The sequence below is a fragment of the Sinocyclocheilus grahami genome, unplaced genomic scaffold (genome assembly GCF_001515645.1).
Source record: "Sinocyclocheilus grahami isolate Dianchi unplaced genomic scaffold, SAMN03320097.WGS_v1.1 scaffold966.1, whole genome shotgun sequence".
In the NCBI taxonomy this organism is placed as follows: Eukaryota; Metazoa; Chordata; class Actinopteri; order Cypriniformes; family Cyprinidae; genus Sinocyclocheilus; species Sinocyclocheilus grahami.
In genome coordinates this window covers 392,146-406,435 of record NW_015506145.1, presented here as the reverse complement: position 1 = coordinate 406,435, position 14,290 = coordinate 392,146, and the positions used below count along the sequence as shown (strand labels likewise).

Sequence of the window (14,290 nt, the reverse complement as noted above, 5' to 3'; positions counted from 1 at the left end):
CAATCAAAAAGAAGCGCATATATATATATATATATATATATATATATATATATATATATATATATATATATATATATAAATAAAACGTATAGCTGTCCATGATTTCAGACAGTTGTTTGACATCAAATCATAGGTTACATCGGGAGAAAATGCCTTACCAGGGTAGTGATGTTCCAAGTGCAGACTGTTTCTGTTGGCCTCATTTTAAATGCTCTTTCTGTATAAACTTACCTGAAGCAAGCAAAATTAAGAAGGATTTCTTAAAGTGAATGACCTGAAGGCTACCTTTATGCCAAAGGAGATTACTTTGACTTCATGCAAATATTTAAATGTACTTTTGGAGGAAGCACAATTTGCTCTTAATTTTTTTTTTGTACGTTTTTTTCCCTTTAATTAATAATTTCAGATGACTTGTTCCCCTTCAGTTTCATGTTCAAATAGGCAAGAAAATTCTTAATAAATGTATTTTTGTAATTTGCTTATGTGCTATGACTCAAGTGGTCTGGTTGTACACTGTTATCAAGTTCTATTATCTAACCTCCCACTCACTTAACTTCTGAGACATCATATAAAATAGCTTTTATCTCGTACAGGTAATAATGTCAACAATGAAACAGACTCTTTGGTGGTGCATCTCCTTACGCTGCAGTATATTAGAATTTATCCAAAAGAATGTTGTGCAGTTGTAAAGTTAGTGAGCTGTTATGCCCCAGAAGCACTGAAAATGACAAATGAAAGAAAAGAGATTCTGTTATTTTATTTCTTAGGCTTATTCCAAAATTGACAACATATTTGGCTTAAGTAAACGCAAAATCTTTTTGTGTTGAAGCACTTATTTGGAGGAGGTCATGAACGGATTTCTTCTGGCTTTCAGAAACACATGCTCTTGCTCAGCGGAGCGCCAGAGCAACATTGATGAGCACACACTCGCCATAACAACTCAGCCAATCACTGAGGACCTCCCAAAGAGTCTTGATGACATTTGGTCTGGTAAACAAGGCCTTTGAGTTTTTAACCCACCTCAAAACATCCCTTGAGGTGATGTTTCCCCAAATGTTCAATTTTCAGCCAGGCCATCTTATCACAGTCTTCAACGGGAACTGCGTCATGTTTTGGAAGTCGAATTGATTGAGTCAGCGTGTTCAGTAAATGAAGTCATCATAGATTTTCCAATACTCATCTTCTGCATGGAGGGATGGACAGCTTGAATATCGAAGGTCCTCAACTATCAGGCTTCATTTTAGGAGTGGGAACCCAGGGAGAAGCCAAATTGCTAACATGATCTACATGCATAGAAGCACAGTGGAGGTTAATTGTCATTTCCTCCTGAGGATGTTTACCAATATCTTCAATGTTTTCCTTTTCCATCTGGTCACTCAAGCTGTTTTCCAGGATTTTGCAGTTTAATGGAACATCTGAGTGGGAACATCATCATCTCAGTGTCAATGTTTTTACTCTGATATGTTAGCCAAATGTTTGAAGTAACAAAGTATTAAATAATATAGCAAACAGATGGCACTTTCCATTTGCATTCTTTTGTTTTAGCATCACCTTGGTCAAAATAATCCACACTAAAGATGTCCTAGAGGTAGAATTACACACCACTAATAAAGCGTTTATACGGTAACCAAATGTCTGGTGCACTGCAGAGTTGTAGAACATCAAGTGCTTTGCACATCCTACAGTAATTATGGACACCATCGTGATGCATACCACTCTCAATGCATTTTGCACATGCATAATTCAAGTGGGACTGGAGAAAGCTTATGTAGATTGCTGAAGTGAAGCGAGTAAATCATTCAGAAATGGGTCCAATGACAAAAACAAGGTTCAAACGCACACTGAAGCCATATACAAACTGCAGCCAAAGATCTGGACTGCATCCAGGGCTTTGAAGCAAAATAAGGGTATATTACAGAGTTGGACCTTGTGAAACGCAAGCTTTCCTGAGTTTGAAAGGAGCTCTGCAGATGTGCCGATTAGCTCTCATGAAAGCCAAAGGGAATCGCTCCAGTGAGCACTTGACAACAGCTTCAATCAACACGCATTTCGATTCTGAGTGAGACTTAAGTGTAAGAAGTAAATGTACCTTAACTAGCATGTGTGTAGTGTAAAATATAAGGGTAGGGAGGCAGCATATGTAAATAACCTCTTATATATTCACTTAGGTAGTGGTTCTCAGTAAAGATGACTACTAGAAGGCTGCAAGTATTTCAAAACCATTTTAAAATGATCTTTCAAAATAATTCATAATAAACTTGATGACGATAATCTTTGCACGGTAGTTCTTAATTTAAGTCCTGTTTTTCAGGTCATTAAGATCAGAGAGATGAAAGCTGTGTTTCTTGTATATTAAATACATTTACAAAACTTTGTTTTAACAAAACACCCCATTTTCTCATAGTTTACTCCGTGTCCACTCTCGACCTCAGTGCAGAAATTTGGTCATGTGTTTCTTTTTGCTGGTCCTACTGTGCAGACAAATCTGCCCAGCAAAATGGACAAAATGTCCTCTCAACATTTTAATTCAAGAACACAAAGTTCTTGAGACTTCTTTATTGACAAAATGTTCAAATGTTTTGCTTTTCTCAGATTTTTTTAATGTTACAATTTCACACAAATATTGTATGAGCTGTACTGATAATATAGCATTTATTTCACTAAAGATAGCCTGGTGTTCAAAAATGTGCCAAAAACAATCAGAAATTAAACCAGAGTTCCAATTAAATGTAAAAGAAATGCTTATCTGGTTTTCTGTGGCTTGTGTGTGTTTTGCAGTGTTTTTCTGCTTCATGAATTCAATTAATGCAAGTATTTCTTCACTTCTGTCTGAAAGACTGTCATTAGAGTAGCACAATCCATTCTGCAGATGTGTTCAATAGACTCTTTTGTCAGGGCACACCAGTCTAATACTTGTGCTTAAAAATCAAAGTTTAAGTCTTTATTTTAAGGAGATATATTATTATCATCATTATTATTATTAATAATAATATCATTATCCCTACAAATACATCCCGGCACTTTGAAAAATGTTTTCTTTCTTTTTGTCTTTGTTAAAACAAGGCTAAAAATATCCTATGGTGAAAAAATAAAGCAAACGACAAACGATTTAAACATAGAGAAAAAGAGAAAATCACAAAAAGACAAATAAAACTATATAACAAAATCGAAAAAAGAAATTCTACATCCTTTACAAACACTATGGCCCAATAATTTAAGAAAATAGTGTCTCTGAAACGTTCATATTGCTTTATACCTTCATCAGTGCCCTTTAGGGAGTTCAGCAATACAGTGCTGTGAACGGCCAGAAGGGGACACCCTCCCCCGGGCTCTGCACTCACCTCCACAAGGAGGTATCTTTGAGGAGAGAGAGTCTAGTTATTAGCTTGTTTAATCCTCAGCAAAATGTCTTTTTGTGTTCTTTTGGCAGTAGAGAAAAAAAAATACAAGGTATAGTTACTATTCCTCATGATCATGGAGTATTCACCATTGTTGCATTTAGCATTATTACTCTCTAAGATATTATTACTATTACTATCACCATCACGGATACACAGAGTGCATCGTGTGTCACGTGTGTGTGTGAACGTGTAAGTCAAGTGTTCAGTGCTCAGAGCTTGTTTTCTCAAAAGAGAAGCTAGGCAGAGTCAATAGCTTGGAGTTCGGGATGCCCTCTTGAGGCAGCCCATCTCCTCCTCCACCCAAATCAAACGAGTCCTTGGAGTCACTGGAGGGAGCGCGCCTCCTCAAGCAAGTGTCCCGAATTGGCAACGGGGGTGGCATTATCCCCAGAGCAGCATGAAAGCCTCCCGGAAGCTCCGAAACCTCGGGCGGATCCACAGAGATGCACGGCGGACTCATCTTCTTCTTGCGGGTGCGTGGTGAGGATTGCTGCTGAAGGCTATCAGCTCGTGAGACGAAGCCGGAGGAGCTCGAACTGCACTGGGGGCTGCTTTCCACGGACGAGTACACCTCGATGGAGTGCCGACGTGGGTCGACAAGCCAGGACAAGGGCCGTGGTAACAGCAGAGCTCGCTGGCCCTGAGTGTCCACGCTGTGGTACTTCTTAAGCTGACGTCTTGCACCTTGATCTCCTGTCCCTTCTCCGATCCCATCATCGCTCCTCCCTGCAAGCCCCGCTCTGATAATTCGGGATACCTCCTGATCCACCGAGTCCATTTCCTCCTGCTTTCTGGTGGCTGGAGATGGGAGGGGCGGAGAGCGGGAGCGCCTGGAGAACACGTTGTACTGGTCGTAGGGGTTGTGCTGCGTGTGGACGCAAGGTCCTGACGGTTTTGGGGAGGCGCCTGGTGTGGCAGGGACCAGAAAGAGGGAAGGCTGGTGCTGCTGCTGAGGTGGAAGGTTGACAGGGGGGTCAGACAGTTCCCTGAGCCCCAGGGGACCCTCGTTTTCCCCTCCCTCTGTGTATAGAGTCTCCTGAGAGTCAGCACTCACTGCCACCTGAAGAGAGCAGGGACGGGAGGAGGTGAGGGGAAGGTAAGGGGTAACATTAGGGATTAGGACATGAACAGGTGAGAGGGAGACTGGTTAGTATGAGATGTTAGGGGTGTAGAAGCCAGTGGAAGGGGAGGGGAGCCGTGGAGTTAGAGTGGAGTTCACCATTAGCATTGCACTCCACAAGCTCTCTTCTTCAAAGGATTGGAGGTGAAATTAGAAAAATAGAGAGACTGCCTCAGGGCATCTGTTTTGAATGCATTCATTGCTCCAATCAGAGGTAGCCAACATTTAGAATCTGATGTTGGCGTTCTTCTTTTTTAAAAGTTTGTATCAAACTTGAATGTATCAAATGAAGTAAATCGCCACAAAATGTACCAAAATGCCCCAGGCACACATTAAACCTTTAACTGACAAAAATAGTGCTTAAATTGAGCTAGAAAGTTCAATAAAACTTGCGTAATAGCAGTTACACATTCTGAAGTAACATTCTTAATACAACAACCAGTTAACCACCAGTTGAAAACATTCTTAGACCTATATGTCTCATGGGCGGTCCTAGGGATGGGCTTCCAGGGCCTATGCCCCAATTGTTTTTGAGTTTTGTGTTGAGCAAATTGAGCAATTGAGTTTTAATGTCAGGTCTCTAGTCATCTGCTCTATAAATCAGACATAATGAAGAAACTAGAGGATCTATTGACTTTTTGGTAAGAGTTGCACTCCATCCAGATGCAATAAGCACCATATATTTTACAGACAGAACGGAATATACTTTTGTACTCAAGCCTGACCATTTGCAGCTCTTGGAAAACTCTTTTATAAAGACCATGACCAAGGCCATGAACTTCACAAGCTTTGGTAATGCAGCAATGTTTCCCTCAAAAACGCTCATATAAACAGCTAACTAACTTAACCAAACCACTTGCAATGACAAGTGAAAGTCATGACACTACTGTCAACCTCTACACAACTATGGAAAGATTGAAGGGATGCATGGAATTTTTGGCATGCATAGAGATAAGACCTTTTTATTTTTATATATCCAGTAATATATAAATATTTACTTCATAAAAATGATAACTTACTTTAAAGTTTATATTATTCTAATATTTAAACAAATGATGATTAATATGTATCCTCAGAGGTTTGGGCAAATCATGAATAACTCCTGACCCTAGAACCGCCCCTGGTCCTTCTTATTGCTTCACTGGTAGGAAATGTATACTGTGTGCACTTTCAACAAAATCAGAAAGTGTACAGGCTATTGGAGAATTTGGCAAATAAATAGTTGTCTTCCTTTTGCTCTATAGCTTTTGCCTCCACTTTGACATGAACTAAACTGACACAATGCCTTAGTAGCAGTACTGTACATGCTACGGCGGTGGGTGAAGTCACGTAAGTGAAAACTTACAATATCAATTGCACTTTCAGAGAAAAATTTGTAACAGATGTACTGTTTTAACTAGGGCAGAGAAACATTTACCCTACAAAACTACAGGCACTGTTTGGCAGACTGCACTCTGAGCCACTGGGTTACTGCAACAGACCACAAGACCTATGTCTCTTCCTAGGGTCTCCTCTCTCAGAATTCTACCTAAAACAGTCACTTTTTTTTTAATCAAGGGAGTCCGAGAGAGGCACTGGCCCCAGTAGGAGAGAGGTGGGTGGGGCTAAAGATCACGAGGAACCATGTCAAATTTGGACAGTTAGCTAACATTGAGTAAGAGGCTGAGCCATAAGCATTCCTGTACTGTTGAAACTTGTATGATTGAACCTATGCTGCCCCCTAGTGGCAGGAAATTGATTTTACATTTGCATGATAAATGGTTGACTAAATGGCATGTCTGAGAAACCAAAAATATATATAAATATTTTAATAATGTAATGTATTATTGTTGTTGTTTTTTAATGATATTTATATATTTGTTTATATATATATATATATATATATATATATACAAATGCTATTTTGTAAGTTAATGTTAAAAACAAGAAGCTAAAGTAATACCGTTTGAATATATATTCATAATTCATTCATTCACTACATATTTTTGGAAGATTTTCCATATATAAATCATAATCACCATAATTAAAATTATCTGTGTAAATTATGTAAGTCCAATAATTTAATTCCCCTCGATCTTTACCCTGCAGTTTTGGCCATTTCAGTAGCCATGGTGAAATGCTTTGGGCTGGAGGAACGGGATTTAAGGGGTGTGGTAGGAGAAAGAGGGAAAGATTTGGGGATGGAGTTCAAGGATCTGTGGTGCTGGAGACCAGCTGAACCAAGCAGCCCATTCCGGCTCTCTCAGGAACAGGAGTATCTGTGCCTCAGCAGCAGCTCGGGGTCAGGCTTGGGTTGTACCATGCTGAGCTGCTCAGAGTAAGTCACATTACAGGGTACGCAGGCCAAAAAGCAGCAGAAAAAAAGGAGAGAATGCAGGAAGGATTTAGAGAAGAAATATACTAGCCAGAGGGAGAGATCAACAGTGCAGAGGTGTCAGACTTCATACCAGTCACATTCCCATAAGTCTCCAATCAAAATCCATAGATAAGGAATATTATGCATTATGAGAGAAGACAAGCAGAGAAAACTGCTGTTACAAAACCTAGTGAGCTGCCTACGGAGACAACACAGTCATATGCTACTCCAGATACTGAGGTTATTCCAACTTATTTTGATGCTTAAAATAACTTACTTCAGCCAGATTCTAAAGTTGCATCCCAAATGCAAATGTTCTATACTATATAAATATTCAAATTGAAAAGTTATTATAAATTGTAATAAAATACAAAAGTTACAAAAATGTACATTACTGTTTTTACTGTATTTTTGTTCAAATACAGTAAATGCAGCCTTGGTGAGCATAAAAGACTTATTTCAAAAACATTTTAAATATCTTTCTGACCCCAAACTTTTGAATAGTTGTGTATGTGGCAGTTGAATATACTGTATAAGAAGTATTATATGTACTGAGGCAGCTCACAAGGTTTTGGAATTGATCTACTATGTGCAGTCAACAAAACCAGAGTGCCTCAACATTTGTTAATAGAACAGACTGTAGGCAAAACATATTTTAAAGAAAGCAATGAAAGGACTGAGAAGACTGAACCTGAACTTACCTGTCTGCGTAGGGTTCGTGAGAGAGTGTGTGCCTGGCGAGGTGGGGGGATTCGTGGGATGCTCTCTGAGTCTGATAGGCTATGAGGACTGATCGGTCTGAACAGATCAGTGAGCACAGTCAAGTGTTGTGTAGGTTCTTCTGTTTGAGACTGGATAGAGCCTATAGAGCCTGTGTGAGGAGACATTTGATATTACACAATTATTAATTTTTGTATAACAACCACATTTTAAATTCAGAAATAAAATGCAGTGCTCTACCCGTTTGAGCGAGGTGAGGTGAGGTTGTGTGGGTACTGTGGGTTGAGTTGGGCTGCAGCGGCAGGAACATGTAGCTGTCATTGGGCAGAGAATGTGTGCGGCCCACTGAGGTCTTCTTCACGTACAGTAAGTGCTCATGCGTTGGCTCGTCTGGCTGCTGGGGGTCTGTGGGATCTGCTGGAGCTGTGGTCTGAGGGGCATTAAAAGAGATGCAAGTCAAGGTGAAAGCTGATACTTGTGTTTGGAGCATCAGGGGCCCTTATGAACACATGGACGTACACGCACACACATTGTACCTAATACATAGAGGCTGGACTGGTTAGCATACAATGAAAAGCAAACATCTCTGTGCACTAGACACAGGGAGGAGACTGATCAAGAAACATGTTCTCATAAATCATGTTGCATGAATGCAAATGCATATTTCTTATATGAATATGTACATCTAATGAATTTTTCATATCAATGTATTGTATACTGTATATACATTTAAATTACAGATGAAAGTATGAACATTCGCTATAAAATTTCTTTTTTTATTCTTCTTTTTAGTGAATTGCCTCGTCCAGTTCACAAAACTGAATGATTCATGAATCAGATTGAATCAGACACACTGACTCAGTTTGGAAATTTTGGTCTGTTAATCTGTTAAATGAGTCTTAAGAACCAAAAATTATGATACTTTTTGTATTTTTGTGTCATTTTTTTGATGTAATACTCTTCAGAATTTCAAATTTTCATGAAAAAAATGAAAGAAATACAGGGTTGGAATGACATGAGATTAGTAAACAATAGTGAGAGCAGTGTTGGGGAAAGTTACTTTTAAAAGTAATGCATTACACTATTGCGTTACTCCATAAACAAGTAACTAATTACGTTACTTAGTTACTTTTTATGGAAAGTAATGCATTACGTTACTTTTGCGTTACTTTTTAAATCTGGACAGGGCTTGCTTGTGTTTTTAAAACAAAAAAGTTATATTTTTGGCAAATATAAAAGCCTTTCACACCAAAAGTGAAATGAATAAGCCTCAGGCTGAAGGGAAAGTCAATTTACGTCCGTACAGTAGAATGCAGAAGAAGAAATTTCAGCACACTTCAGCAATAAAAAAAGACACAAATGTTTGTCTGGAGTAATTTGTGCTTATTAGTACGGTTGAACTGGATCATCGAAGGACAGAAGCAAAGACATTGGTTAATAGAAGGGGATTAAATACATAAAGCATATTTGTGTTGTTTTACATTTAATTATTGCAGGTTTGCGTCATATTCTGAGTTGCATTATTTTTATTAATTTTGAGGAATACTGAATCTGTGTTTTTTGTGAGTGAGATTAATTAATGCATATTCATATTTATTTTAGAACTACAGTAACATCTTCTGATTTCTCTCAACATGGGGACAGGAGAGCTGTCAATCAATAAATTGGGAAAAAAAAGTAACTTGCGTTACTTATTTGAAAAAGTAACTCAGATATTCTCTTGTAAATTAAAAAGTAATGCGTTACTTTACTAGTTACTTGAAAAAAGTAATCTGATTACGTAACTCACGTTACTTGTAATGCGTTACCCCCAACACTGAGTAAGAGTAACCAATAATTACTTTTTAATTTACAATTTTTTATTTATTTTTTTTTACAATTTTTGGTGAATATATTCTGATCATTATTTGTGATTAAATGTGTTTTGATGTGGCATTTTTATCCTGCTTTACCTGGACATTGTGAAGCTATGCACATCTCAGTGAACATTTTTTCATCCACATAAATACAACAGAAAAATGAGAACAGGCTGGATCTAAATCTCACTCATCTGAGAGATGCTATGTATAAATTATTAATGGATCTATGGGCATAGTTCTGAGACAATGAATATGAATTCAATTGCGAGGTGACAAAAACCATCAGCCTCCTCCCTTCAGAAGCTGCGCCCAGAGCCTGTACTACTGTAGCTGGCAGACAGCAGAAGCCGAACCCATACCACACTCCTGTATTCTTTCAAGAAGCATGGTACTAGGGAGAAACTTCACTTTTAATACACAAAAGATAAGACATAAATAAAACCATGAAACAAAAACAAAGAGACACAGGTAGATATGCAGACCGATAGATTGAGGATGCAAACAGGAACATCTAAAAAGTATGAAGAGACTAGATGGACAAGAGATTCAGAAATGGCCTTTAGACATGTGGGAGGAAGAATGGGGACATAGCTGCAGAACTCAAACAGGAAAGGAGCAGATTGACAGGCAGTAATACTACTCTACTGGACTGGACTGGACCATACAAACACCAGGCTGGTGCAAAATGTACAGAGAGAGGGAAAGAGAGAAAAAGAAAGAAAGGAGCGGACGCTTAGAAACCCCCAAAGCTTCCAAACGCACTTGCCTCTCAGCTCTGCATGAAGTGATTATGAAGAAGATGCTCTACTTTTACAAATTAATCAGACTACCAAGTGTCAGAAAACAGATTACTGGCATAGTTTTGGTATAAATAAATCATACATCCCTGGCATGGCAGATATTTAATTAGGTTTAATACCTACTTATATTTAATGTACAATAACTTTCAAAAGTTCAGTTAGATTTTTCAACATATTAAACATTTTTTACTTGCGCACCAAATCAGCATATTACAATGATTTCTGAAGAATTACGTGACACTGAAGACTGGAGTAGCGACTCTTTTAGCTTTGCCATCACAGGAAATAAATATTGTTTTAAAATATATTAGAACAGAAAAAAAGTTAAATTGTAATATTCTATTTTTTTTTTAAATGCAACCTTGGTGAGCACTAGACACTTCTTTCAAAAACATAAAAACACGTACCGATACCAAACTTTTGTAACTGCAGTGTAAATAAGTAGAAAGTATAGTGATTAACAGCAGCAATTGACAAAATATTATATAAATGTTACATTTAAAGTATAGCAATATTATTATAGCATTTTGTCAGCTGATACTAAAATTGTTTGTCACTGGAAAACGTGCATAATTTAGTTTTGCACATGTTGGAAAAACTGGAAAACTACTGCAAAATGTAGTTGTTAGGTTAGTAGTGTCACTGTGATTTGAAACTTTTAGCAGTAACTCCACAAAATCGGGTACCACAAGAAACCAAGGGGACTTTCAAGGTGCCACTCTGAAGAACATTTAGCTAAAACTGTGTTGTAACTTGCTTAAAACATTTAACTGAGGAAATCTATTACAGGGCCTATAGGGCTGAAGTATTCAGGGTCAAATGCTAAAGCAGGATGGAGAGGGCAGATGTCTTTGGAAGCAGTGTAAGGCTGAGAGGCAGGAGTGGAAAATGAACATTGCTCTACTGTTAAATACATTGCACTCCTGACTGGTAAGTAAGAGGGGGTTAAAATCATCTGCGACAGAGTCATCCATCAGAGCTAAGGACCAGGATTTCTCCGACGCCAGAGACAGAGCCTCCATCTCGGCTAGAGGAATCTAAAGAAGAAGAGACGAGCCAAGAGTGAGACGGGCAACCAGCACATGCATAGATAGAAGACACGCACAGACCATCACACAGGTTAGTGCAAGTGAATTAATACAACTAAAAGTGGTGAAGTCAGTTCTTTTTTGTGAACATAACAGTTCAGTGTGTGGAAACCGGGGTTGTGTGCCATTTGGATTTGGATTGAGAAGGTATTGTAAATTCCAATTCAATTCCTGAATTGATGTAGCAAACAGGATGGAAGAAGTGCAATTCAAATCTCAATGTAAGGAAGTAGAATTAAAATTCAAAGAAATTCATATAAATAATTTTTAACTAGCCCTCATCCGGCCCTCGGTTCATTTTGACCCAAAACTCATTTTTAAAGATTTTTCTTTAAGCGTTGATCGTTATGTTCTGAGACTTTTTTACTTTTGTCACACTTGAACCGGGAATACATGAAAAATTTGAGTGAATTCGAGCAGTTTAAGTGGGTGCTATTAAAAAAAAGTATCAAAAGTGTCCCTCACGGGTAATTTTGACCCGCCACTGGAAACGCATGGAATTTACGAAAAAACTGCGGATTTTTTTTTATTGAATTTTGTCACACTTGAGCATGGAGCACACACAAAACAATCTGAGTCGATTCGAGTATTCTATGTGTAATAAAAAAAGTAACAAAAGTGTCCCTCCCGGGTCATTTTGACAATTATTTTTACCAAATATAGTTTTTTTTAATGTTTTGATATATATATGAAAGCCTTGAGATATATCTGAAAGCTTAATGAAGCCTCAAGTTGGTGTAGTTTTAAATATTTCACTTGTTTGGCACATTTAAGAATCTCCATGGGATCCAATAGGCCCCTCTAGTGCCTGTAATCATAAAATGCAATTTTATGTAATTTTCCCCCATCAGATGGCATTAGAGACATTCAGTGACCTAGGTCCTGATGGATCATCATGTTTAAAGTATAAATATGCAGAAATAGTGTCTTTCTTTGTTTTTTTTTTGGTGAAAAAATGTATAAAAAATATGCTCATTTTCATATAAATATCCAGAATTTAATGTGAATAAAATTTTAACCAAATAATAATAAAAAAAAAAAACCTACATAAAAATTAGAAAAAACAATATATATAAAAATGGACCAATATAAGCTTTCTGGACCAAAAATAAAATGAGTGTCATACTGTATTTCTTCCTGTCACTCCAAACTCAAATTCCAGTTGAACTTCTTGTGGGTGTGGCTAATGAAATTCAAATTCACACTCATGAACTGAAAGAGAGCCAATTCTTAAATTCAGAAATTTGATCAGCCCTGATGGAAACACCCTCCAGAGTCAGCTGACAGGATGCATATAACCTTCCTTCAGTAGCCAGTATAGATTTCCTGAAGTTTAATGGTCCTCAAATATTAAAATGATATCAGAAAACAAGGTCAAACTTAGTTACCTTCAAAGAGAAATAATATGGAATCTCTTTCATAAATCCTCATATGTCAGCAGGCGAAATCTTGCTTGCTGCATCATCTAAATTGTCCCTGAGAGTTTGGGCTGGAACAACTTTTTGCAAAGTCATCAAAATAAAAGCGCCAGCTATTTCCTTAAAGACATTATAGATTCTCCAATTACATAAAAAATGCTTTTAGAAGCCTCCGTTCTTGCAATGCTAATGCAGTTTAATGAAATATTTCAATGTGAAACAGACCAAAAGAGATTTCCTTGCATAATTCAACAGCGGTCCAGCTCTATCGATCCACACATTACCTCTTCTACTCCAGCCTGATGAGTCCATCACTTTTTTGGGTATTAATGATCTTTGGAGCGAGGCACACATTTCACAAAATTTTGCAAGCCTTTGTCACTCTTATGGGATCAGGAAATAAGTACACTTATTACTGGAGCAGAACCAAGTCCTTCTAAAGAGTGCTGGAAATCCCAGAATGCAGAGCTGGCTTTGTAAGTGACACACAGAAGCTTCGGTGCTATTATGTAAGTTTAAGTGGTCCAGAGAGAGAGAAAAGGAGGGAGAGAAGAAGGGAAAGAGACAGGCAGAGAGAGAAGAGGAGTGTGGTACAAGGCAAAGCTGGGTGAACGGGGATGCCATTGACCTGTTTCTCAGTGCAGTGCTTGCTGTGAAGGGGGGGCAGAGCGTAGTAGTGGCAGATGGAGTCAGATAGGTTGTCCATGAGGCTGAGCTCTCCTTCCAATGAGCCCTGGATCACCAGGGAAACTGAGTCAAACATAGGCCTCCGCTAAAAGCCCCAGCATGTGGCAGACAGGATGAATGACGAAGAGAGAAAAAGAGAGCAGACAGAGACAGAGGCAGAGGAGATGATGAGGGGTGACGTGAATGACATTACACAGAGAAAAAACAGAGGAGAAATGAAGGAAGGAGAGAAGTTTCTAGATTTAACACAAGCAGCCAGAAGGAATACATTTTACGAAAAGATAAACAAGCTACTCAGTAAGCCGTAAGAATTCATTTAAAGAAACAGTACACCCAAAAATTAAGATGTCATTATTTACTCACCCACACTGTTGACTTTCTTTCTTCCATGGAACACAAAAGTAGACATTCTGAACAATGGACTTCTGTTCCACAGAAGAAAGTAAGTTATATGGGTTTGCAACAACAGTGATTAAATAATGACAGAATTTTAAATCTGACGTGAACTGTTCCTTTAAACCAGAATAGCTAAGATGCATTCGTTAAATCAGTAGTACAATGCATTATGTGCCGATCAGATGCAGTATTGGGCTTTAAACTGGCAAAGACGCATTGCTCACAGGTGAAACACTTGATTGTACAACTGACATCCACAAGGGGGAACTAGAGCTCTATGAACATTTATCCTGATGATGAGCAAAACATTTCTGCACGGCCACACTTCAGAAGAGAGCTGGAGGGATAATGTCATTGTTAACTTTAAAAAATTAAATAAAAAAAGGCTGCTATTCTGGAAATAGCCAGCCTGCATAAAAAAAAGAAGAGGCCTGTATCACTACTT

At 38.1% G+C, this 14,290-nt stretch overlaps 1 protein-coding gene across 1 annotated transcript in view; it reads right to left on the bottom strand.

Moving 5' to 3' along the window:
* Positions 1 to 2,399: 2,399 nt before the first annotated feature.
* LOC107564847 (voltage-dependent T-type calcium channel subunit alpha-1G-like) overlaps positions 2,400 to 14,290 on the bottom strand; it is a 61,503-nt gene continuing 49,612 nt past the window's right edge. The window contains exons 14-18 of the mRNA XM_016250019.1: positions 13,391 to 13,534; positions 11,171 to 11,293; positions 7,838 to 8,027; positions 7,579 to 7,748; positions 2,400 to 4,461 (exon numbers count right to left, since the gene is read on the bottom strand). Coding sequence (XP_016105505.1) covers positions 3,604 to 4,461; positions 7,579 to 7,748; positions 7,838 to 8,027; positions 11,171 to 11,293; positions 13,391 to 13,534 — 1,485 coding nt within the window. The 3' untranslated portion in view covers positions 2,400 to 3,603. The remainder of the gene's footprint in view (positions 4,462 to 7,578; positions 7,749 to 7,837; positions 8,028 to 11,170; positions 11,294 to 13,390; positions 13,535 to 14,290) is intronic.